Source organism: Salminus brasiliensis, chromosome 8 (assembly GCF_030463535.1).
Source record: "Salminus brasiliensis chromosome 8, fSalBra1.hap2, whole genome shotgun sequence".
Lineage (NCBI taxonomy): Eukaryota > Metazoa > Chordata > Actinopteri > Characiformes > Bryconidae > Salminus > Salminus brasiliensis.
Window position 1 is genome coordinate 37,327,986 of NC_132885.1, and position 23,285 is coordinate 37,351,270.

General features: G+C 40.9%; 1 protein-coding gene across 1 annotated transcript in view; it reads right to left on the reverse strand.

Moving 5' to 3' along the window:
• The window catches only part of LOC140561353 (contactin-associated protein-like 5), a 149,921-nt gene that overhangs the window by 64,728 nt on the left and 61,908 nt on the right, over positions 1–23,285 (reverse strand). Inside the window, exons 4-7 of the mRNA XM_072686510.1 lie at positions 16,760–16,907; positions 5,605–5,808; positions 4,505–4,689; positions 3,979–4,122 (exon numbers count right to left, since the gene is read on the reverse strand). Coding sequence (XP_072542611.1) covers positions 3,979–4,122; positions 4,505–4,689; positions 5,605–5,808; positions 16,760–16,907 — 681 coding nt within the window. The remainder of the gene's footprint in view (positions 1–3,978; positions 4,123–4,504; positions 4,690–5,604; positions 5,809–16,759; positions 16,908–23,285) is intronic.

Consider the following 23,285-nt stretch of genomic DNA (forward strand, 5'->3'; position numbering starts at 1 on the left):
GGACCTCCTGATTACAGAGATTACTTAGATTTTAATTAGATCTTAATTTGAATTTTAACAAAGCAAGATGTTTACTTTATAAGCAGTCTCTGAGGGACTGAGGACTGATGGAAGACTTTCTGACGCACCAAACACTCCAAATACAGACAGTGTTTTGGAGTAAATGTAGCAATGCACATGTAAGGAAAGCAAGCTTATGAACACTCAAACTGGAGAAAAACTAAAATAATCAATACAAAATGTTTTCTGGTGTAAAAACTGAAGTAATCCGAATGATTCCACTGATCGTAGATCAATGTTTATTAAAACTTTCTAAATGAAGTGACTAAAGTGTCTCTACTGACACATATTAATAAGTAATGTCTTTTCAGTTTATAATGAGTTTCATTTATAATGTGCAATAGTGTAAACTGCTGCCAGACTGAGAAACAGAAATGTGTAATATTAATATGTATCAAGAATTAAAAAGTAAAATCTGCTAAAAACTAAAAGAAAAGGTTACAAATATTGTGGTAATAAGAATATGTGTAAAAGCTGAAAAGCAAATAGTTCTGTGGTATTAGAAAGTGGTAATAAGTATTTATGGCAAAATATCAGTAAAAAGAATAAAGCTTGAAGTAAAATACTCCAAATGAAATTCTAAAAAAAGGACAAAAAGAAAAATATTAATAAGGAAAAACAGATATAATAATATGAATGAGTAACATATGCAAAAAGAAAGAAGTACAAAGAAAAAAAACAGCAAAAAAGAAAAAATATCAAGCAAAGAGAAATAGTATATCAATAAGAATGTACATAGAATATGCAAAAATATATAAGAAATAAAAAAGCTAACAAAAAAGAGAAACTGATACGTATTTGAGTAAATTATGGCCAAAAAAAAAATACAAAAAAGAATCAACAAAAAAGATATCAGAGAAACAGATGCTATAGTAACACAGATTTGAGTAGCTTATGCAAAAAGAAAATAATTGTAAAAATTATATCAATAAAAAGAAACAATAAAGAGGAAATGATACATAAATGAAACTTTTTGCTGTAGAATATAGAGGTCCCATTGATCTGCTAAATGATATGATTGTCAGTCACTGTGCAGCTAAAAAATAATCAAAAATATATAGATATAAAATATATAAACCTTTAGTGCCCAAATGACATTTTTTGACTTAGTCTACATCGCACACCAGTCTAAACAGATCACACTGATGAGCATGAGCAAATGAACATTTCTTATAAGCCAAAGTAGCAAATGTTTCAAAAATGAGCTGCAAAAAATGGCCAGTGTCGACAGGAAGCCTAACTGGATTTACTGGGTTTCCTTACCTTATTTCCACTGACTGAACTATAACGATCAGTACGAATAAGCAGCTTAAATAGAAACTCTGAGACTAACGGTACTGGTGTAACACTTATTTCCATACTTCTCATACTGGCAGAACAAACAGGCAGATCTGAAGATAAGAAGATGCACCGAGCTCAAGTACAGCGTTCCACAGAGGAAGCTGGAAGAGGAGAGGGGGAAGGCAATCAAAGAAGTGAAGAGTAAAGGGGGGAGGCGGGAGGGGGGGGTTAAACCAGACGGCTGAACCCACAGAGGGGAGCCGGCAGCCTGGATAAATGTCACAGGCGCAGCTCCGCTGAGACCAGCAGGAGCACAGAGAGCACATCCGCAGGACAGAAGCTCATGTAGCCGTGAAAAGGTTACTGCAGTGCGAGGTGAGCACCTCATTGATCCCGGTGCCACAGGGCCATGCAGACACCAGATCAGTGAACTACAGCCTCGGAGGACCCGCTGCCTCACGAGCTCCGCCAGTCTGACAGCCCTCCTCTCTCAATCACCAGCTCTGTCTAAAACGACTCAACTGTCTTGTTATTTTGCTTTCAAAGCTAGAGGGACAGCTGGACGTTCTCTGGAGAAGCAGTGATGGACAGGAGAATATGATTATCATCATAGTGAACATGACTTCTCTGTGGACAGCAGCTAATGTTCCACAACAGGAGATTTGAGCAGTCTTTTATTTACTCCAGTAGGTTTAAACTGGGCTGGGTTGGGCTGAGGAAGATGACATATCTGAGATCATGGTGAGCAAATGTGAGGCGAATACTGGATCTTCATCTCTACAGTATTTATGCTTTGTACCATCACTAAGCTGAAATCCAGCTTATCATATGTACTGATGACAGCAAGGACTGCAGTGCCTCGATAGAGTTCGATAGTTTGAGGACAATGACTGTAGAATTTGATGTATCGCTGAAAAGGAGATTAACCCCTTAACACCCAAGGCTTATTACACACTAAGGTGTATTAGGGACTTCTCTCCAAACTGGTGGGGCTAGTCTTTGGCTATTTAAGGGGGTTAAAGTTCCTGGGACATTTTTTATATATTGATTTTCTTGTATAAAACTAAACTTGGGTGTTCAATGAAGCAAAGTCAGCTAAGTTTACATAGAAAACTCAGAGCAAGAATCTGATAAAGCACTCCTCGAAAATCACCAAAAAGCCCTTCTCAGACCTCCCCTTTGATTCCAATGAACATGCGAGACTGACAGCCCAAAATTTGTCTACATTACCATGGCAACACATGCAGCCTTGACACAGAGAAGTTGCGATGTTGTGATTTCACGGATCGTTAGGGTTTTACTGAGGTTCTGATATCGGGAACAGCGTTACCAGCCCATATACAGACACAAGCTTGAGCTGCAACTGGGGTAAAGACTACCCCGCATGCCCCGTCGTCCCTCCCGTCCGGCACCCAGTGCCTCTCCAGTTCTTTGCTTCGGCGGGTATCGGACAGCGTGATACCCCATGCCGCTTTCCAGCCTCGTGGACGTAAGGGTGTACGCAGGGTAGCCTCTACCCCAGTAGTGGCTTCAACCTTTAGCTCACCGGGTTGGGCTTTAGCTTTAGCTCGCCGGGTTGCTCTGACTCGAAGAGAGGGCTGAGCCATGTAAGCGTTGTGATTGGTCAGGGGTATGCTGATGTCAACCTGACCCACTTTTTGGACCGCCCATTCCACATCGAGTGGGGAGAAATGCTGGTGATTTGGTTGTGAATTTTAATTAATGAATTAATTCATTTAATATTAATTAACAAAAATATCGGTCAATACTACCACGATTCCTTTATAACCCCCCTATAATGATATTTAACGCATCTTTAAACCTGTTTATGTACACTGCACCCTACACTACACACTAAGGTGTCATTCAGTAGCTACAAGGACTTCTGTACAAACTGGTGGGGCAATTCCCTGGTAATGGAAGTGTGTAATAACACTTTGACCATTGACCATTTGAGGGGTTAAAGTGGATCAGACGCTGCAGTGCTGCTGGAGTGTTTAAACACTGGGTGCACTCTCTGTCCACTCTATTAGACAGCCCTACCAAGTTGACCTACGTTGCAGATATAAAGTCAGAAGCTCATCTGTTGCTGTATACTTTGCTGGTGCTGGTCATCCTCTGGTCCTTCTTCGGTGCTCATAAGGACCGCAGACTGGCCGATAGTGTTATTCAAAAATTCTCTATACCAAAGAATAGCCCTACCAGTTAGCTCAGAAGTCCCTGTAGTCCCTGAGTAATGCACCTAGCTTAGTGTGTAATAAGCCCTGAAGTGTTAAGGCGTTAATTTGGACCTAAAATTTTGATTTTGTTTTTAATCATTCAGGGTTATTACTTTCAATAGGAGTCAATGTAAACATTTTATTGTAATTCGTACTGGAGCATTTTTTATTGCTCCATTCATTGTGAAATTATGAAACAATGGGGATAAACAACTGCAGGATTTTAATTATGTCAAACAGTAAAACTAAGGCTAGAATGTTTTTGCATGACTGATATAGACAGATATGCTGCCTATACTGTATCCACAGTAGTCTGCATTATATGTGTAGATTAAAATCCCACATTTAAACTCCCAAAACGCATCTTTACTGCACAGAAGCTTTACAGAATGCTAAGTATTATACTGAGAAGTCTTACCACACTGTATATCTGAGGCTTGCGTCGCTTAGCGAGATCGATGATGTTTACTCCGTTGTAGTACAGGTTCTCCACGCAGCCGTGAAAGTTTCGTCTGAGAAACGTCCCAGGCTTTCCAGGGAGAGGGATCCCACCGAAGCTGAGCTTTGAGGAGCAGATATCAGCAAGTAAAAAAAACCACAACATCAAAAAGTGTCTGCAGGGGAATACTTTATACTTTCCGAAGAGAAAACAAAATCTACGCTTCATCTTTCAGTTCCAGCAGTGCATTACTCTCTGATCTCTGCTTAATATGAGTAAGATTAAGGGCTTCTGTTTGTTTAGAAAATCCCACCACATGGATGCTCAATCGATTCGAGTGTCGTTTCCCCCTTCCTTAGATAATTAGACCTTCTCTAGATGTTGTAAACTTCCGCTCAGAGCCTACAAGCAAAACAACTTCCACCGAAGCGGAGTTTGTCGTCTTGTTATTACCAACAGTTTTACTTTTCCAGTGAAAGGAGGATAGGAGGTCAAAGAAAGCTACCTCGTAATCCACCTCCAGAGAGTCTCCGTCACCTTTGGCCCTGAAGTGCTGTGTGTGCCTGTCCAAGGTGAAGTTGACCTGCTTGTTAAAGCGCTCGATGAGCACCGAATGCCAGTGCTGGTCATCTAGCAGGCTGCCCAGTGTGACCACCATACGGCCGCTGCTGGATCTGACCCTGGTGTCGTCTGAGAGAGGCAGAGAGGCATCCTTTTTTAAGAATGTGGTTAATATGTGCTTATCTATACACTGAACAGCCATAATATTAACACCACCCCATTGTCCTTTTCATCAGCTCCACTTCCCATATAGTAATTTCTCTGCATACTTCATTAGCCTCAGGACCACCACAGAGCAGGTGGATGATGGGTCTTCTCAGGACTGCAGTGAAACTGACATGGTGATACGAGTGGATCAGACACAGCAGTGCTGCTGGAGTTTTTAAACACTGTGTCCACTCACTGTCCGCTCACTTTTAGACACTCTTACCTAGTTGGCTAGATAGTTCTGGTTAGTGGACTATTCTTAGTCCAGCTGTGGCGCTGTGGTGTTTAAACGAGTGTCTGATCCCCTCTACCACTGCAACACGCACTACTAACACGCTTGCCACCACCATGTCAGTCAGGGTCATGTCTGGCAGTGCTAAGGTTGACCCACCACCTAAATAATAGCTGCTCTGTGCTAATCAGTCCTGTGGGGTCCTGACCATTGAAGAACAGGGTGAAAGGGGGGCTAAGAAAGTATGCAGAGAAACAGTCTGGAATTCTACAAACTACAAAGTGCCTCTTTCTGGTTATATAATGGAAAATGGTGTTATTGACGTGGCCGGTCAGTGTATTCTCCTTTACCAATCAAATCTATACTAAGTTTCTATTCAAACTAAAAATGCTAATCTGAAAGAAATAGTTTAATTTTTGCATTTTTTTATAAAGTCTTCACCAATTTCACCTTTATTTCACCTTGTAGCCCATTTAAGTACTTTTTAGGTGATTTCTAGGTAACCCAGGCAGTGTCCCAGACACAGTTCCCTTCAGTTAAAAAAAAAAATACGTACGATGGTCAGACAAGATAAGGTTGGCATGGCATAACGGGACATGACTCACCAAGGTTGAGATGCAAAGCTAGCCTTCCACGGTGTAGCTCCAGTGTGATGTAGTCTCCTCGCTGGCCCTCGCCATGCAGCAATACACCCTCTGCCTGCCGGCTCTTAAAGCGCAGAGAAATCACGTCCTTCACTGTGCTCATGGACTTTTGGTTGAACCGGTAGAGCAGAGAGCTCCGGCCATCGAAGTCCGCCACGTACGATTCTTGGGAGGGCAAGAAGACAGGAAGGTTTGTGGTTGCAGGAGATACAGCTTGATTAAGGGACACAATTATGCTAGTGAAGTGCAGCCTGTCTAGCTAAAAGATGCATTTCCAGGAATCTTTAACACAACTTGAACCTGGATGCACTCCCAGGTGTGTAAAGCACCCAGTATGGATAAGGTCAGAAGAGCTTTATATTCAGTTTTACTAAATACATCATGAAGCTAAAGTTGGCTTCTAATTTATTGCATTTTTCGTTCCACTTTTAATGCCATGAGTCTTTAATGGCACCCTAATGTAACACCTACGCTTTTTAAGGTAGGAAGGGAAATTCGCTAATGGAGCAGGTGAATAATGAGCCGACTTCAGCCTGAGAGGTCCTACTTTAGACAACAGATAAGCCTTTTATTAGATTTTTTGAATAAAGTAAAAAATAGTGATAATAGTCTCTGTATCTGTGTTAATTCTGTGAATGAAAACTATGACGAAGATATTTGTTGACAACCTTTTTTTGTTTTTAGATGAAAACGAGACGAGACCTAACAAATAAAAACTAAACGATTAATGTGAAAACCTGACCAATTATTTTAATCAGCACATATTAACTTTTTAAACCAGCCAGACCACACTGTATCCTAATGATGCAGTTTTCACATCCTAAAATCTCAGAATTTTTCAAATTCGAACAGAGAGGAACAGAGAACACGCTACATTCAGTACAATTTAAGGGAAACAGCCAGAATGGCTACAGCAGGCGCAGAAGATGCTAGGTCTTTAAAATGCGTACATTGTTTAAAACCGTAAAGGAATAAGAAGCCTGATTGCGTTTCTTATAAGTCTTAAAACCTAGGAGGGGCAAAATGCAAATATCCACTAAAATCCAAAATCCAACTAACTTAACCAAGCTCAAAAAAATGTGCAAAAAGTCACAGAGAAAAACATATCATAACAGCATTTAATTTCCATAATTTGGGAAGTTAGCATGTTATTAAATATAATATGTAAAAATTAATTAAATTATATATAATTTATATATATATATATACACACACACACACACATTTTTAATATATATTATATTAAAAATCTGTATCATTTTTAAAACTAATGTTTAGGAAACTGTACAACCATATAAATACATGACGAAAAACTAGGCAAAATATTTTAAACAATCAATTGACTAAATTTTGACTAAATATTAAGAACAAATTGATTGGCTAAAATTAGACTAAATATTTTTTAACATTTTATTGACTTAAATTAGGCTAAATATTTTTTATACATTAATTGGCTAAAATCAAACTAAATATTTTTTTTAGATGAACTGATTATACTAGACAATATGTAATACAATTAATTGACTAAAACTGGACTTTTTTTTCAATTGATTGGCTAAAAATAGAGTATTTATTAATATGTTAATATAAACAATTAATACTTATTAATTTAGTTTTTTCCCCATTTTTGTCATCAGTTGGAGATTTTTTTTGTCGTCTTGTCATTGTTGTTGATAAATATTCCTTTTTTCTTAACAGAACACTGACGAACAATATGCACCCTTGGCCAAATGATACATTTGTTAGTTGTTTTATTTAATGAACTAATAGTAAACACAGCCACCGCCACAACCCAATGCACTGTAAAATTAATCAATGGTGCCCGTGCAGAGGTTTGGGGACCTTTCCCGAGAGAGGCCTTAGACTGATATCTCCTTGCAAGTGCTTTTTGTAGCAGTTAAAGGTCTTCCAGTTCTTGTAGATATTGCTGGGTCATCTTGCAGCACGGGAGTCTATTCTCAAATTCTCTGTGATGTTTAGATCAGGGGCCATTCCAAAGAGCTCGGGCTGTGTCTCTTTAGGTAGTCCCTGGTTGTAGAAGCCACATGTGTTTCAGTTTGGCACCTTTTACATATGGTTTGACATTTGAATCCAGGATTTGTAGCAACACAACCCCAAGAGCATGAGATCCACTCCCTTGCTTCACAGTTTCAAATGAATTGGCATCTCATTATTCTCCAAATGTACCTCCTCTAGATGTTTTGTAAAATACTTCAAATGTTGAGTTTCGTGATGAAATCACAGGTCAGGTCTCCTGCTTCCATCAAGATTATGTTTGTGCAAGCAACTCTGCACAGTGGAACGCTGCACCATCCTCTTGACATAGAGGGTTGTAATGGTGGTTGTCATTTGCCTGTCTCAGCAGCATACGGGGAGTTCTCTCTGAGAGTGTTCTCCGCCTTTCAGAGCTCATCTTGACCTCCACAGTTCCCCTGGACTCATTTATGCTAATAAAATCACTTCACTGTAGAAACTGCAGAGAAGCTGAGAACCACTAGCTCAGTCTTGTAGCTTTACTCCGTCCTGTGGGTAGCGGTAGGGTAACGGATCACAGAACTCATGGTTTTGGAACCCTGGCCTTGGAACTTCGGTTTTTATTTGGACACTGTCTGGTTGTCTGGTGTAGAGGTGCAGTGGAGCAACTGTTGTTTACACATTTACATTAAATATTAAAATATTAAGTTAGTGGTCATCCGAACCGTGGTAGGTGATCGGCAGTGGGCTTGTGGGCAGCAATTACTTCCATTTTCAGATCTTTAAACAGCTGCTCAGAGCAAGCTCGGCCACTGGGGTGGAGACTTTTAGCGTATCTTCACACCGCCTCAAAACAGTACCGCGGTAAACGTGGCTTCGTACAATCTTGTCCGGCGTTAATTTAAAACCTAAAACCGATCAAATGCAAAGTTCAGTTCAATCCTCTGAGTGTTACATCATCAGTTTGACGACAACTGCTAATGTTAAGCTGCTCTGAATCAGGAGAGAGAAGCTGATTAGCATTAGCTAGCTCAGTTAGCAGGATAATAATCTGCTCACACCACAGGACAAATTCGAGTCTGAATTTAACGTTTTCATGTGGTTCTGAAGTCTGATCTGTAGTCCACTCCCTAAGCTAGCCTTTGCTTAGCTAGCTAGGTCAGTAACAGACTGCTGAGCTATCGAAGCTCGTGGAGTAGGCCAGTTCTGCTGTGTTTGGACTCGTAGCCGGCTATCTAGGCTTATGTAAGTTAGCTAGTAGGCTAAATACCACAGCACAAGCCGTGTTCCTGCTAAGGTTCAAATCACATATGTTTAGAGGATAAACATCGGAGAGCACAGGGTCGGGTGAACGGTCTCACGAATGTTTTCCAGGCACATTTTGCTGACTGGTTCATCCAGGTTTGCTTGCTATCCCTTTTACCTGAACTCAGCATGTTGCTAAACTCGCAACTACGGGGTTTCGTTTTTATCCCACCTGTTTATACAGGTGACCAGTCAGTGAGCTTCCACAGCGCCCCCAATGAGCTTATTTGGCTGTTTACTAGATGTAGAAACGGAACAGAAATATGATGCATCAGATATTTTGTAATTCCACATTTTGTAATTGTAATTTTCTGAAAACGGCGCTACACAAACTGGGTTTATCCTTACCCTAGCTTCTTTTCTCACACAGAGAGCAGGTTTTCTACAGACTAAATTATGGACTATGCAGCTGTTTTGACCGAAATGCACCATTAGCAACATAACACAGTCACAGGCTCAACCCGAGTACCTCGTCTACTGAAGGAACATTGCAAAAACAGGCAGAACTCACAGGGTTCCTTTGGTACATGCTGCCAATTTAACACGATCAAAGTGTGCTGGGCTTCCCGCCGCTGCCTCATAGGTCTGTAACCATTTTGGATTGTGTGTGAAATGTAAAAAGATCAGCATACTGATCATTATACACAGTGTTGGGAATCCAAGCCTTCGCCTGTGTCTGCGTTGTATATGCCCCCGATATGAACCGCTCCTTAAGCCGTAATGCGCATTTTTTCCCCCCAAGTTTGCGTCTTTGTGAGCAAGGTAAAGCTGTCGGAATACATAATGCAATCTCCAACATGCACCTGCCTTCCGAAGCGAGAGAGCAAGAGATTCTGCAAGAAAAGGAGCCCGGGAGTCGACTTTTGAGCTGAGGAAAAACTGACATGTTCGGGGGGAAAGTTGTTCAAACTCTGCTTACATTATGGCCTATCAAAGACACGAGTGTGCAAGCGTAAGGAGCTTTTGAGGACTTTTGGCAGTGCACTGCTGCAGAATGTCATCTATAATCCACACATGCATTCCAAAGAAATAGAAAAACCCCAGAAATAGAAAGCAAACACACACACGAGTGGAGGAAAAGGGTGGGGTGGGGTGGGGAGGAGCGGTGGTGGGCGGTCATTATTTTTCATGCTTGTTTACACTGTTATTTTGTGGAATCCTCTTGATCTGGGAGATTTTTCAGCTCATTACTGTGTAATGTTACTCATTAGAGGGACACCAAAAAGGAGACGCCGAGCAGTAGAAAGGCAGGGGAAGTGGGAAGGTGGGGAGGATGCGGGACGTGTGATTTCTGTGTGCGGTGTATTTATGGAAGCAGTGTAGCAAAAAAACATTCCAGGTGTACGATCTCATGTAGGGAGTAAGATCTATTTAAGCTAACGAGCTAGTGTCTCGTTTAAGCCAAATGTGGACACCCCTGGCTGAGGTGTGGAACGGACAAGGCGTCACGGACACTGACACTCATCCAGCGGAGAGCGCTGCCTGAGTGGAACTTGAGGTCACACCTGTCAGGCTGATTTGCTGATCCTGGAAATGCATTTTCTTATCATTAGCAGGAGATGCTGGTGGTGTAAATCCAGTCTCTGGGAGATTGTTTAGTGAATAATGGACACATCAAATCACTGCTAATCAGCTGCATTAGGTGAATACGTGTGAAGGCTGTTTTATGCATAAACAAAGGAACACATGCGACGTCAGTGTGACTATGGCTATGCCACAATTTTAGGGTTGACTCTATTTCCAATATTTATCACTCTACTATCATTCGATTTATCTCATTTAACGGCTTTTCTTTTTCCTGTTCCTATTTTTTGGACAGATTTTAATCGTGTAACTCGTCCCACAGATTCCTAACACATCAACACTGTTCCGACCCCAGATGGGAACCTTGATCGAAAGCACAGTTTCCACAAAATGTATTTTTACTGATTTTTTTTCTATAGGAATGAATATGGGGCAAAGGTCTGTGCACCTGTTTCATGTCCCAATGGTCGAAAACCCAACACAAACCCAACCAACCATATATGGTATCACAGCAACCACTTGGCCACACCAGAGCAACCACCTGAAAAACCATACCAATCACTTTGTAACATTATAGCATCCATCGAGCAACAGCTTAGCAACACAATAGCAATCACCAAAACCACCATCTGGCGACCACTTTGCAACACCATAGTAACCACCTCAGATACCACTAAGCAACACCATAGCTACCATCCAGCAATACTATCGCAACCACCTGGCATAGCAATCACTCAGTAACTCCCACCGTGAGTTACTCTAGCAACTGCTTAGCAGCAATCCAGCAACCACTAAGTAAAACCATAGCAACTACCTAGGATACCATAGCAACCACTTACAGAGCGCAACTAGCCTTCTTCTCAGGGGTGGGTTAATGGCACTTCCTACTGTGATGTTGGGGTGCACGCGTTCTATCGATAGTGATAACAACCACCTAGCACTTTGCACTTTGCAACAGCGCAGCAACCACCTACTAACAACATAACAACCACCCAGCGCATAGGATACCATAGAAACCACTTAGCAACACCCACTGTGGGGAACTATAGCAACTGCCTTGCAAAACCCCAGCAACCACAGAGAAAAAATATAGCAACCGATTTAAATACCACAGCAATCAGCTTGCAACTCTATAGCATCCATCTAGCAACCACTTAGCAACACCACAGCAACCACCTAGGATACTATAGCAACCACCTAGCACCCACTCTGTAACATCACAGCAAACACCTGGGTTACTATAGCAATGGAAAGCAAGCATACTTGCCACGCAGTACCAACATAGAAACCACCTGGCATACCATAGCACCAACAAGGGATCCCACAGTAACCACTATTTAGCAACATCATAGCAACCACTAAACATCTCCATAGCAACCTCCTAGCAAAAACAACCATTTTTTGTAATGTATTGACAACATAGAAACAGCCTAGTGACTGCCTGGAAGTAGGAACTGCATTCTCGCTTTTTTTTAAGACTTTCGAAGATCTTTAAATTATCCGTTTAGGTGACCTATATACTGTGATATATCGGTTTCATTATTAAGAAGAAACGGAGAGGGAACAGTCCTCATGCAGCATTTATCAGCAAAGCACACATCCATCCAAGTTTAATAGGGGGATCATGGCACGGAGCCATGCGGAATAATGGAAACGCTCGCTAAGGGATAATTATAAATGTCTTTTACAGTGCAGTAATTCACCAACTGATCCATTTAGTGCTGCTTGGCTATGCATGCAATGGCATCATTAGAGACACCCCTTTATTTATTTAGCGTCAGCCTGACAGGGGCGCACCACGGAACCTCCGGATGCCTCCGAGTCCCCCGTCAGCCGCTGGAGTAGTGCGGGGTCAGCAGAATTCAGAGATCTTAAGTGATTAAAAAAAGAATGAGCATATTTCTCTGTCACCAGGTCCCTGCTTCACTCGCTGGGCCTATGAATAAGAATAAGACAATGGTGATACTGTTTTTACACCATTGTAGAACAGGGCTATTCACTCCTGGTCCAGTTGGGTGCTTTCCCTGTGCCATCACACCTGGATACACTCAAGTTAATTGCAAGGTTAGAGCAGGGAGAGGCAGTGCCTTTACCTGAGAGTGATTCTGCTATGGTGAAGACCAGGGTTCGAATCCCAGTACCCTCCACCTTTGATGCCTGGTCCAAACTTCAGGTTTTTTAAAATCCAAACGGACGTTGAAAACGTGAGCGAGATCCCACACATAACGCCATTTTTCATTTTCAGATTTCTGCCTGGGGTCGTTGTCAGTCATGACAACTGCTGTGTCATGAACACCACACACTTTAACACACACGCCCAACCAACAGCTCCGATCCTGGATGTAAACAAACATGGTGGAAGACGGCTTTTAACATCTTCCACACACACTGGCGAGATCCGCTCGGCTTGGCTCTCATTGGTTGACGGTCTTTCAGGCATGAGGTCAAAATTTAAGGCATTTCCCACAAGAGAATTGACTGCTCTGGGAGAAGATCGGAGAACTAAAGATTGGATTCTAGACAACACACACTACAGGGTAATCTAGGAAAATCAACGTTTGATCTTGTAGTGGGGGCCAGACATAAGAGTCTGTAGGCAAGTATCTTGTACCTGCTGTAATTGTAAGCTCCATTTCTGATTGGCTCTCTGATGTTTGCAGTCACTGCTTGTTAATGACCACCTGCACCAGTCTTATTTGGGGCTCAAAAGAACAGCACGGTTTTCGAAAAGTCAGTTTCCTGCATCTGCATTTCTACAGGACTCCACATTACCCTTCCTTGACCTTTCTGTCTGCATTGATGATGATTCCCTCAAAACAGACTCTGGACGTGCTTCCTGCCTCCTATGCTTGCTTTCCATTGCATTAAAAATGCATGTATCAGAAATACCAATTTTTGCAGATGGAGATGTCTCGATTCTTTTAGATCTTCAGCGAGACAGCACCATGCACTGATACACTGAGCCTTCCTGGACTAATGCTGCATTTACATTTTGACAGTAGACGGACAACGGCAAACCGGATATTCTGCAGTCGACCGCAGCGGTGGAATAAACTGGATGGTGATATTTCTGGAAATATTAGAGGTCTGCACGGGCATGAAAGTGAAGCCCAAACCCAATCCGTACCTGCGAGATGAGGCCATGAGATCTGACTCAATCAGGCCCAGTGCTACAGCAGTGCTGTTCCGTTTGAAACCCGACCCCAACGTGAACTTGAGAAAATCCTTTGAGAACGGAGCCCAACCTGAGCCCGATGATGTGCATGAAACATCAGCCCGAGCCCAACTTGAAACTGCTCTAAAACCCCATATTTTGTCAGGGCCCGTCGGGAGCAGATCTGGTCGCAGACTTCTAGGCAACATGGACTCAAGAGGGACCCGTTAAGAAGAACAGCTGAACATCTATGAAAATGAGTATGGGGAAATATTGCAGGCCGTCTCAAGTTTGTCCCGGAACATCTGGATGTTCCACATGCCAGTGGCCTAAGGACAGATGAGACAAAAATGGACTCAACTGTGGAGAATGGTGGAAGGAGAAACGTGGTTTAGGGCTGCTAGAAGCATTGCCATATTTGAGGGGGCAAAGAGTTAAAAGGTGTATTAAAAAAATTACAGGCTCAAGCTGAAGAGACGCTGGGTCAGGCAACAAGACAATGACCCAAACCACACATGTAGACCTACTAAAGAATGCTTAAAAAAGAATATCTTGGGTTTTGGAATAGCCAGATCATAGTCCTGATCTCAATCCAAGATGATGTACCATGACCTTCAGGGATGCTTCAGGGAGGCGTCTCAGAAATACTGATTAATACATCTGCTGCCAAGAATCGTCGACAATTACTCCTCACCCTTGTGCAAATCTTACTTGCAGCGACAGGAAATAACTTGTAGAGATGACTGCTGCTAAATGGAGATCTACATGTTATTAAAATGACAGATTCACTTACTTTTTCTAGCCTGCAATGTAGATATTCACTAAATATGCTCAATATAACCCATGAACAGCCCTACTGTCTGTGTGGGATTAATTTAGTTAGATTGCCTGTGTTTGTCAGAAATTGTGACTCAGTCAACAACCAGACCACATTTATTAGCCAACAAGGCAGGAATCCTAGCCTTTCCAAACGGTGCACACATCTGTCTTGCAACTGTACCTTCTGGCATCTCCAGTTTTGCATTCAGATTTCAAGACTCAAAACATCAAAGTGATGTAGGTGATGCAAGTGATGCTGGACGTCTTGAGAAATTTTGAAACACCTGAGGGGAACTAACCTGTAACCAACCTGTAAGATGAAATCACACTCCACTGCACGGTAGTTGCATCATAACAATCCTTCTAGGAGACCAAAAGGCTGACTACAACTGGTGATTTTTTTTATTTTTTTTTAAAGAAAGGTGGAAACGCACAGTCCAAGATGTTTGAGATGCGTAGGCCGCAGTAGGCATATCAGATTTTTCAAAGAAAAGGAGAAAGATCAAGTGTGCCCATGCAACACACAGACACATCTACCATATACAGAACAGCAATCTGAGGCCTAACAGCCATGCTTCATGTCAGGGCTGCAACGATAGTCAATTCACTTAATGGTTTAATACCAATAGTATACTGCACTGCTATCGATGGTTGCTATCAAAGGTCCTGTCGCCGTCCATGAGAACTTGTGAATGCCATACAAAAAGAGGCAAAACAACCAACATCAATGGAGCAACCCCCCACCCCCTCCACCACCATCTGCAATGCCTTTATAATGGTCTCTTTCAGAACTGAGCGCACACTCTGCTTCAGCATAGCTCCATAGCAGTTGCAGAGCTGGCATGCTATGGTTACATAATTTCACACTGATGTGTCAAGACTTTAGACATTATACACACATCACCTTCCCTGTTTACTGCTGCTATACTATTCCTTCTGAGCTGGATGCATAAGGCTTTCATCTGACGGTATAGCAAATGAATGTAAAGGCACCAAGATGCAGGAGATGCTTCTAATCTGCTGAAAATTCTGGAGTGTCTGATTAAGTACACTCATTAAGCAATTTATTAGAAACACTATACTTATATTGGGTAAGACCTCCTTTTGCACTAAAACAAGATGTCTCAAGTCTTTGGGGTATGGATTTCATAAGATTCTGGTCCGTAAATGTGTTCCTACAGATTTCAAGAGCAATTCCATACTGCAAATCTCCCCTTCTGTCACATCCCAAAGGGTCCTATTGGTGTTCTATTGGATTCAGATCCGGTGACTGGGAAGACCACTGAAGAACACCTTTTCATGATCATGAAACCAGTTTGAGAACTGGTGCACTGTCATGCTGGAGGGAATCAATTAGAAGATGGATAAACTATGGGATGCAAATGGTCAGCAACAATACTCAAATAAGCTGTGGCATTTAAGTGGTTATTGATTGGTATTAAAGGGCCAGGAAATCCACGAAAGCATTCCCGACACCATTGCACCGCCTCCACCAGCCTGGACTGTTGATACAAGGCAGGCTGGGTACATGGTGTGTCTCAGCAGAAAACGAGATCTATCAGACCAAGCTACGGTTTTCCTGTTGTCAACTGTCCAGTTTTGCTGAGCTTGTGCTCACTAAAGTCTCAGTTTCCTGTTTCTGGCTGAAAGGAGTGGAACCCAGTGATGTCCTCTACGTTTGTAGCCCATCCTCCTCAAGGTTGGTCATGCTGTTTGTATTCCGGGATGCTTTATTGCTCACCACAATTGTATAAAGTGGTTATCTGTGGCACTGTAGACTTTCTGTTTTAGTTTTTTTTTCAGTCTGACCATTCTCTGTTGACCTTTCATCAGTAAGGTGTTTCCATTTGCAGAATCGAAGCTCACAGGATGTGTTTTCTTTATTACACCATGCTGAGCAAATTCTAGAGACAATGCTGTGCCAGAAGTCCCAGAAGATGAGTAGTAGCAGTTCTATTCAAAGCCGCCCTTCCGACACCAACAATCACGCCACTCTTAAAACAAAATCACTGAGATCTCATTTGTTCCCTATTCTGATGATTGCTGTGAACATTAGCTGAAGTTGCTGGCTCATATCTGCATGATTTTATGCATTGGGCTGCTGCCTTATGATTGGCTAATTTAGATACAGTTGCAATCAATATGATTGAACTCGTACCAGCACCACACACTGCTACCGTGCCACTACCAGATACAAGATAGCATCACTGCTATGTTGACAGTGGACACTCTGGTCAGCAATCATCCACTCTTGGTCCCTCACAGGCAATAGATGGGCTGCAGTCAGTGATTGTGAATCTATCTCAGAGTAGTGGCATATGATCTCCATCAGTTACTCACTATATGCACAGCCGTAGGCCTCGATTCTCATGCCCACTCTGCCGCTGGGATTCCACTCGACGGGAACGAAGCGCAGGAAGCGGGTTCGGATGGACTGGCTGAGTTTGTGGTGGACCACAGAGTCTGAATTCATGTTGCCCGTCAATTTCTGCAAATACAGGAAGAAAGGTAGAGATATTTATCATAATAATGGTGAACATATTATTCAATGCATTTCTTTTTACATACAGGTCAGATGATGAAGGTGAAGGGTTTGTCTCCCAGTAATTATCTATAACTTTAAGTGGTATATATATTTACCAAAAAACCTGTTACAATTGAATTACACGTTAAATACCCATATTTACTAACTCTATAATCGAGAAATATGTTGTGTGAGGTCACAAAATCCAACACATTTAAAAAAAAAAAAAAGTGGTTTTCCATGATATGAACCCTTTAAAGCTCCTGGGAATCCTTCTAAAGGTTTTCAGCTTTTTTTCTAATGAAGTGAATCTGGCTCCTCAGGGCCCCCAGTGTAAATGTACGAAGTATGTCTTATGATCTTCCCAAGGTCTAATAAACGTCTGCTGTATTTCACCAGTATTGCTCTCCTCTCTATGTGGAATGGGCGGTCCTAAAAGTGGGTCAGGTTTATGTAGGCATACATGATCACCCTGATCACAAGGCTAACATGGCTCCACCCTCTCTTTGAGTCTGAGCAACCTGAAGAGCTAAAGAAGTTAAAGCTAAACCTGGCAAGTTAAAGCTGGAGCTGCGACTGGTTAGTTGTAGTGGTTGCTCTGCGTGCCTCATCGTCCCTCAAGTCTGGCGCCCACTGACGAGAGGTCACGACGCAGCACCACAGAAGGGGAAATTTGATGCCCACCGCCCACCCGTATCCTGCCCTACCGGCACAGCGCTTAGCCGGACACCGAAGAGTGAGAGGCAGCGAGAGCCGGACAGGAGGGCTTGAGCTAGTATCTGTAGCTGGGCTGGTTACAGATATCAGAACCTCAGTAAACTCTAAAGGTCAGTGAAATCACAACCCGAATTTAAAGCAAAAAAAATTATTAATCAAAATTCATTCCCAGGGGCTTTAAAGTAAGTCCTTTTCTTTCACTTTGTTCCAAGCTACTGCAGACAAAGCCCAGTATTTGGGTATTTTTAAAGAGACACCTCAACAGTTTATATAAATGTCAACTTTTCATCTGTTAAATCCCACTAATGCCTGTGCAATTAGGGATTGACTCACCCAACAGTTCAGATACGTGTGGAATACGAGAACAGATTAACAGAAAACCCACATGGTCCGCAGTGAATCACAGTGTACTGGAGACCTGTGGGAAAATGTCAACTTTCTTCGAACATACTGCGCTCCACCCTCCGAGAAAGCGTGATAAATAACTCGTGCGCAATGACGCTGGAGAACAATATCATGCAACACCCTCCTTCGGAAATCTGTTGAGCCACTTACTGTGCCCAGACATTGTTCTGATGCCAGCAAGGCTTTTTCGTCTGAGTTTGAAAAAAGGCTGGAGCTGTGTTCTTCATGGCATAGACACACAGATTTTGCCACTGCTTTTCATTATTGTGTGTATATATACATATACTGACCACAATACTGAGCGTCACCTTTAGGCTTTTGGTATAATCTTCTGTTATGTATATGTTATGTATATCATCGCTGTAATGCAAAGACCTTGTATGTCAATTATTTCAACATTTCGACAAAATTTGGACACCAAATTCCAATTTTCATGATGAATGGACTAATAGAAATGCTCCAGATTAAAATCTTTTAGACTGACTTCTTGCAAGTTAAGTAGTTTTTTTTCTTTTTCTTGTTAAGTTGCCATTTTGGAGATGCAAGGTTTTTGCGTGACAGTGACAATGTGCATTCCAGGATTATTATGCCACTTACAGAGGATTACATACAGAGGAAAGCAACAAACCCCCGAATGCATAATTTAAACTCGACAGGCAGGTAAGCTACAGTTTTTGTTCCATCTAGTTTTGTATTAGTAAATCGTGAACATACATGTTTGCATACAAGTTATATTTTGATTTAAAAAAACAACAGAAGGCAATTGGTCATAAATGGCAAAAAAACAACAAAAAAAAAACATTAAAAAGCTCAAGCCCAAGTCTTCCAAAGAAAGGTATTCTACCTCATGTGTGTCATTTGCACTCACTGTAGTCAGATTAGTCAGACAGTAAGACTGAGCTAAGCTAAGCATGGCATGCTGCAAACGTCCCAACGCCTTATGCTCAAGGTTTCCAGTTGGAACTTGGACTAACTTGTACTTAGGCTACTGTGTGATCTCTGTACGACCGCATGCACTAAACCGTCCATATCGTGATAATTCAAGATGAATACACAAGTCATTAATTCACCTTTAATAGGATGGCTGATAATATTGCCAATATTGAGGTCCCAACAGATTCATCAGCATTTAACATTCCTACTGGTCATTTGTGATTTGCCTTTTGAAATTCAATAAAATCAAATATTTCATATTCCAAATGTTTCATTTTGGTTTGTATTTTATTCCGAATACTTCTTTTTGCTCTAAAGAAGTAATCAATAACTATTCTGATTTAGGGAAATTTGCACTATTCTTCATTTAATTAGAAGATTGTGCAATCAGTTATTAAAATGAGAAAATGATACATTTTTCATCCATTACAGAGCAAGTCATGTTGTTTTCTGGCAAATAGAAAGTCGCAGAACTGATCTTGTGTGTTGAATGTTATTCCACGGTTTGAACTTCAGGTTTAAAAAAGGCCAAAAAAAAAAAAAAAATCATGATACTCAATTTGAATATAAAACACCATTCAGGGATTAAATGACAAAAACATGCACAACCCATTAGCACGGTGATAGCATGGGACAATAAAGTACATTCAATCCAATGCAATTCATCAAAGATTAGGGCGCTGTTGAACACACTTCAGTCAGGGATCTATAAATAGAGATTTGCTAGAGGATCTGTAGTGCCATCATCGAAGAGCAGTTTTTACGCTCTCGAACAATAAACTGAAGTGTGCTCTAAGGGACTTGACATCATGATCACCTTCTGCGGGTTACATTTGTCTGCATTTTATGCTTTGTGTTCACAGGTGCGAATGTGACTTTTTTGGTTGGAGTAAGGCTCGGAGACAAAGCTGAATTTTTTATCAAACATTTTCTTCTTTCATTGTTTCTGATTTGCAATAAAGGGGCTGCAAACAGCTATAGTTAGTCTCTTATTCACTTCTTACTGAAATTTGGTCTATTCCACCTTAAATTGTGGTGGTTATACAGAATGTAACTTCTGCAACATTTAAAGAGAAATAAAACAGTAAAATTATGTTGTGATGTTTCTCTTAGAACTTAAAACTAGAGCCAAATAATTAAACATGTCAGGGGTCGCTAGCCCTCATTGAGATGTTTTATATATATATATATATATATATATATATATATATATATGTTTTTTTGTTTTTTTTGTTTTTTTAATGACACATTGGAGGTCTTGAACTGTGTGAATTCTAGCTATATATATATATATATATATATATAGAGAGAGAGAGAGAGAGAGAGAGAGGGAGAGCTAGCTAGATAGATATTATAGTCTAATGTCTGATTAATCATTGAGTAATGATGATTGTGGGTTGGGTAGAGATGGCACTGTTAGCTGTTTTGCATAGTAAACAGTAATAAAGTAGATGTACTTAAATAAAGTAAGTAAATAAAAAGGGAGATACTTGAGATTAATTCCGTATCCCTGTTTTTATTTAAATTATTATTTAATTATTAGTTTAACCACTGGCTGCTGAGAATAGCTTTAGTTACGATTGGCTAAATCATGTATATAATTACAGTATAACAAGGTTCCAGACAGGGTGATATGTGCTTCCAGAATTTGCTGTTTTTTTAACTCAATCCATTCTAATCTCTGCTAGTTAAATGACCCCATTGGCACTGGCTGCAACACAACCCTAAAGCATGATTGATCCACTCCAAAGCTGGACAGTAGGAAAGGTGTTCTTTCCATGAAATTCTGCCCCCTTTTCCCCTAAATATACATTTGCACTGAGGTGAAGGCTAACAGAAAACCAGCCTTCTCCTGCACTGTGTGCATCAGTTATTTAAATATTCAGTGCTGGGACAAGATTTAAGGAGTCTATTTTTAAGAGTCTTTATTTTTTATGAAATTTGCATCAACTGCCTTTAACTATTAACAACTGCCGTGAACAAGCCATAGCCCAAAAAAGCTCAAGTCAGTCAGCGAGGTCATGGTAAACGTTATCTAAGAGCTAAAATCATATGAGGTGCCCAAACTTTTGCATTACGCTTCTTTCTTCTGTCGTTTCACTGCAAAATTGTACAAAGCTAATACATTTAATACGTTTGCTTAAAATGTTAATTAACTTTGTGCCTTTTGGAGATGGCTGCATCTTCCACTCACTTAATGGAACTGTATTTTAATAGAGGAGCAGCAGGTTCACGAAGGAAGAACATGGGTTTAAATGTGATGCCCTTGCTGCCAGGCATGGGTGGACAGGTTGGCTGATGGAAAACACTGAGCAAAAGCAGACCAGACAACCCATTTTAAAGATTTACCCAGTAACAGCCGAAAATGTGCATCATTATCTGGTATGACACAAATGGCATGAGTAAGATTCCATTTTAGCCAAGTCTGGTGTTGTGGATAAATAAGCAAATCTCAAAGCAGAGACGTCAGAGACCAAGAACAAAAGACTACTGCCTGGCCTTTAACTCTCCATTTTATATCGTAATTCATTTTTAGATTTTTAAGCCTTTTTTTTCCACCTTCACCACCAGTACCTACCAGTACCTGTTGTACACCCAGACTGTTGCTCTGTTGTTTTTGCACATTCTCTAATTTTAAATTAATAGTTTTAAAATCCAAATATCATGGCAATATTCAGCTTTTAATAATCCCTACATTGTATAAGACCTTTCTCACAGGTTTTCTTTAGTGAGTTAAATATTTCATTTTTTTTTTTAAATCAAACGTTTTTGTTTTTAATTAGCATCAAATGGCTACAAAAAGCTACCTTTGGTCTCTAATTTACTTCTTACTGAAATGTTCCTTTCCACCTTAAATTGTGGTGGCTATACAGATATATTTATAATTATAGAATTTGCATATTTTTGCACATTCAACCGTTTAGATTTAGGGTGACACGCTGTAGAGAGGTCTTCAACTAGGCAGATTTTAGCTATGTGGGCTTTTGCGATTTGTTTTATAGTCTTATTAACGTAAGTAATGATGATGGTGGGTTGGGTAAAGATGGCACTGTTAGCTCTGTTGCGTGGTAGACAGTGATGAAGTACATGTACTTAAATAAATTAAGTAAGTAAAAGGAAGATGAGAAACTGACAATTTGTAGTCAATTACATGTTTAAATAAATTATTATTTTAACCACTGACTGTTGAGAATAGTCGAGAATAGTTTATGCATACATTGTGCATGACTTTTTGGGGGGTTGTCTGTAATCAGGGTTTTATAGATACAGGGTCAAAAATATACATCCTGCAACATAAAATTTGGTAAGTATCTCTTAGCGAGTTGCACCTTGACCAGACACTTCTGAAAGCCATCAACAAGTTTTTGGTGAAATTCTGGATATGGATATGGATATGTCAGGGCTTTGGGGAGGTCATTCCAACAGCTTAATGCTGCTTTATCCATTTCCCAAACACCTCTGATGTGTGTTTGGGGTAATCATCCTGTTAGAACACCTGATCGTGTCCAAGTTTCAACCATCTAGCTGATGGTTTGACGTCATGCTGAAGAATTCTGAGATAGCCCTCCTTCTACATTATGCCATCCACGTTGTGCAATGTACCAGATCTAATGGCAGGAACTACATATCCTTAGCATGATGCTCCAACCACAATGTTTAACAGTTGGTGCAGTGTTCTTGGGGTTGAATGCCTCCTCTTTACTCCTCCAAACACAACTCTGGCCCTTCCCATTTCCTCATCTTCCTCGTCTGTGTTCAGCTGAAAACTTTGGCCAGGCTTAAAGGTGTTGATTGCGGAGAAGGAGCTTCTTCTTTGGACGACAGCCTCCCAGTCCATGGAGATGTAAAACCTGCTTGGCTTCCAGTTCATGGCAGGCCTGTGCCTTGGTGGGTTTTGGGTTGTTCCTGACCATCTGAATCAATTTCCTTAGAGCTGAGGGTGACAGTTTGGGTCTTCTTCCAAGAGGCTGCACCTCAGTAACTTGCACTTACGTACAATAGTTTGAACTCCAAAAGACTTTTCCTGGACTTGTGAACCTACTCTTTCTATTCTAGAGGTTGAAAGCCCAATATTTCCATGACATTCATGTCCATGATGAGTATATGCAAACGTCTGATTACAACTATATTGCCCTGTGTATGCACTGCACTGTGTACCCAATGTATATGTAAGTGTTCATTAAGAATAGATATGTTTATTCAGTAGCTTTGATAATACTGGGTGTTAAATTGTATATACCAATGTACTATACAGACAATATACCATAGAGCAATAACGCTGTGTAT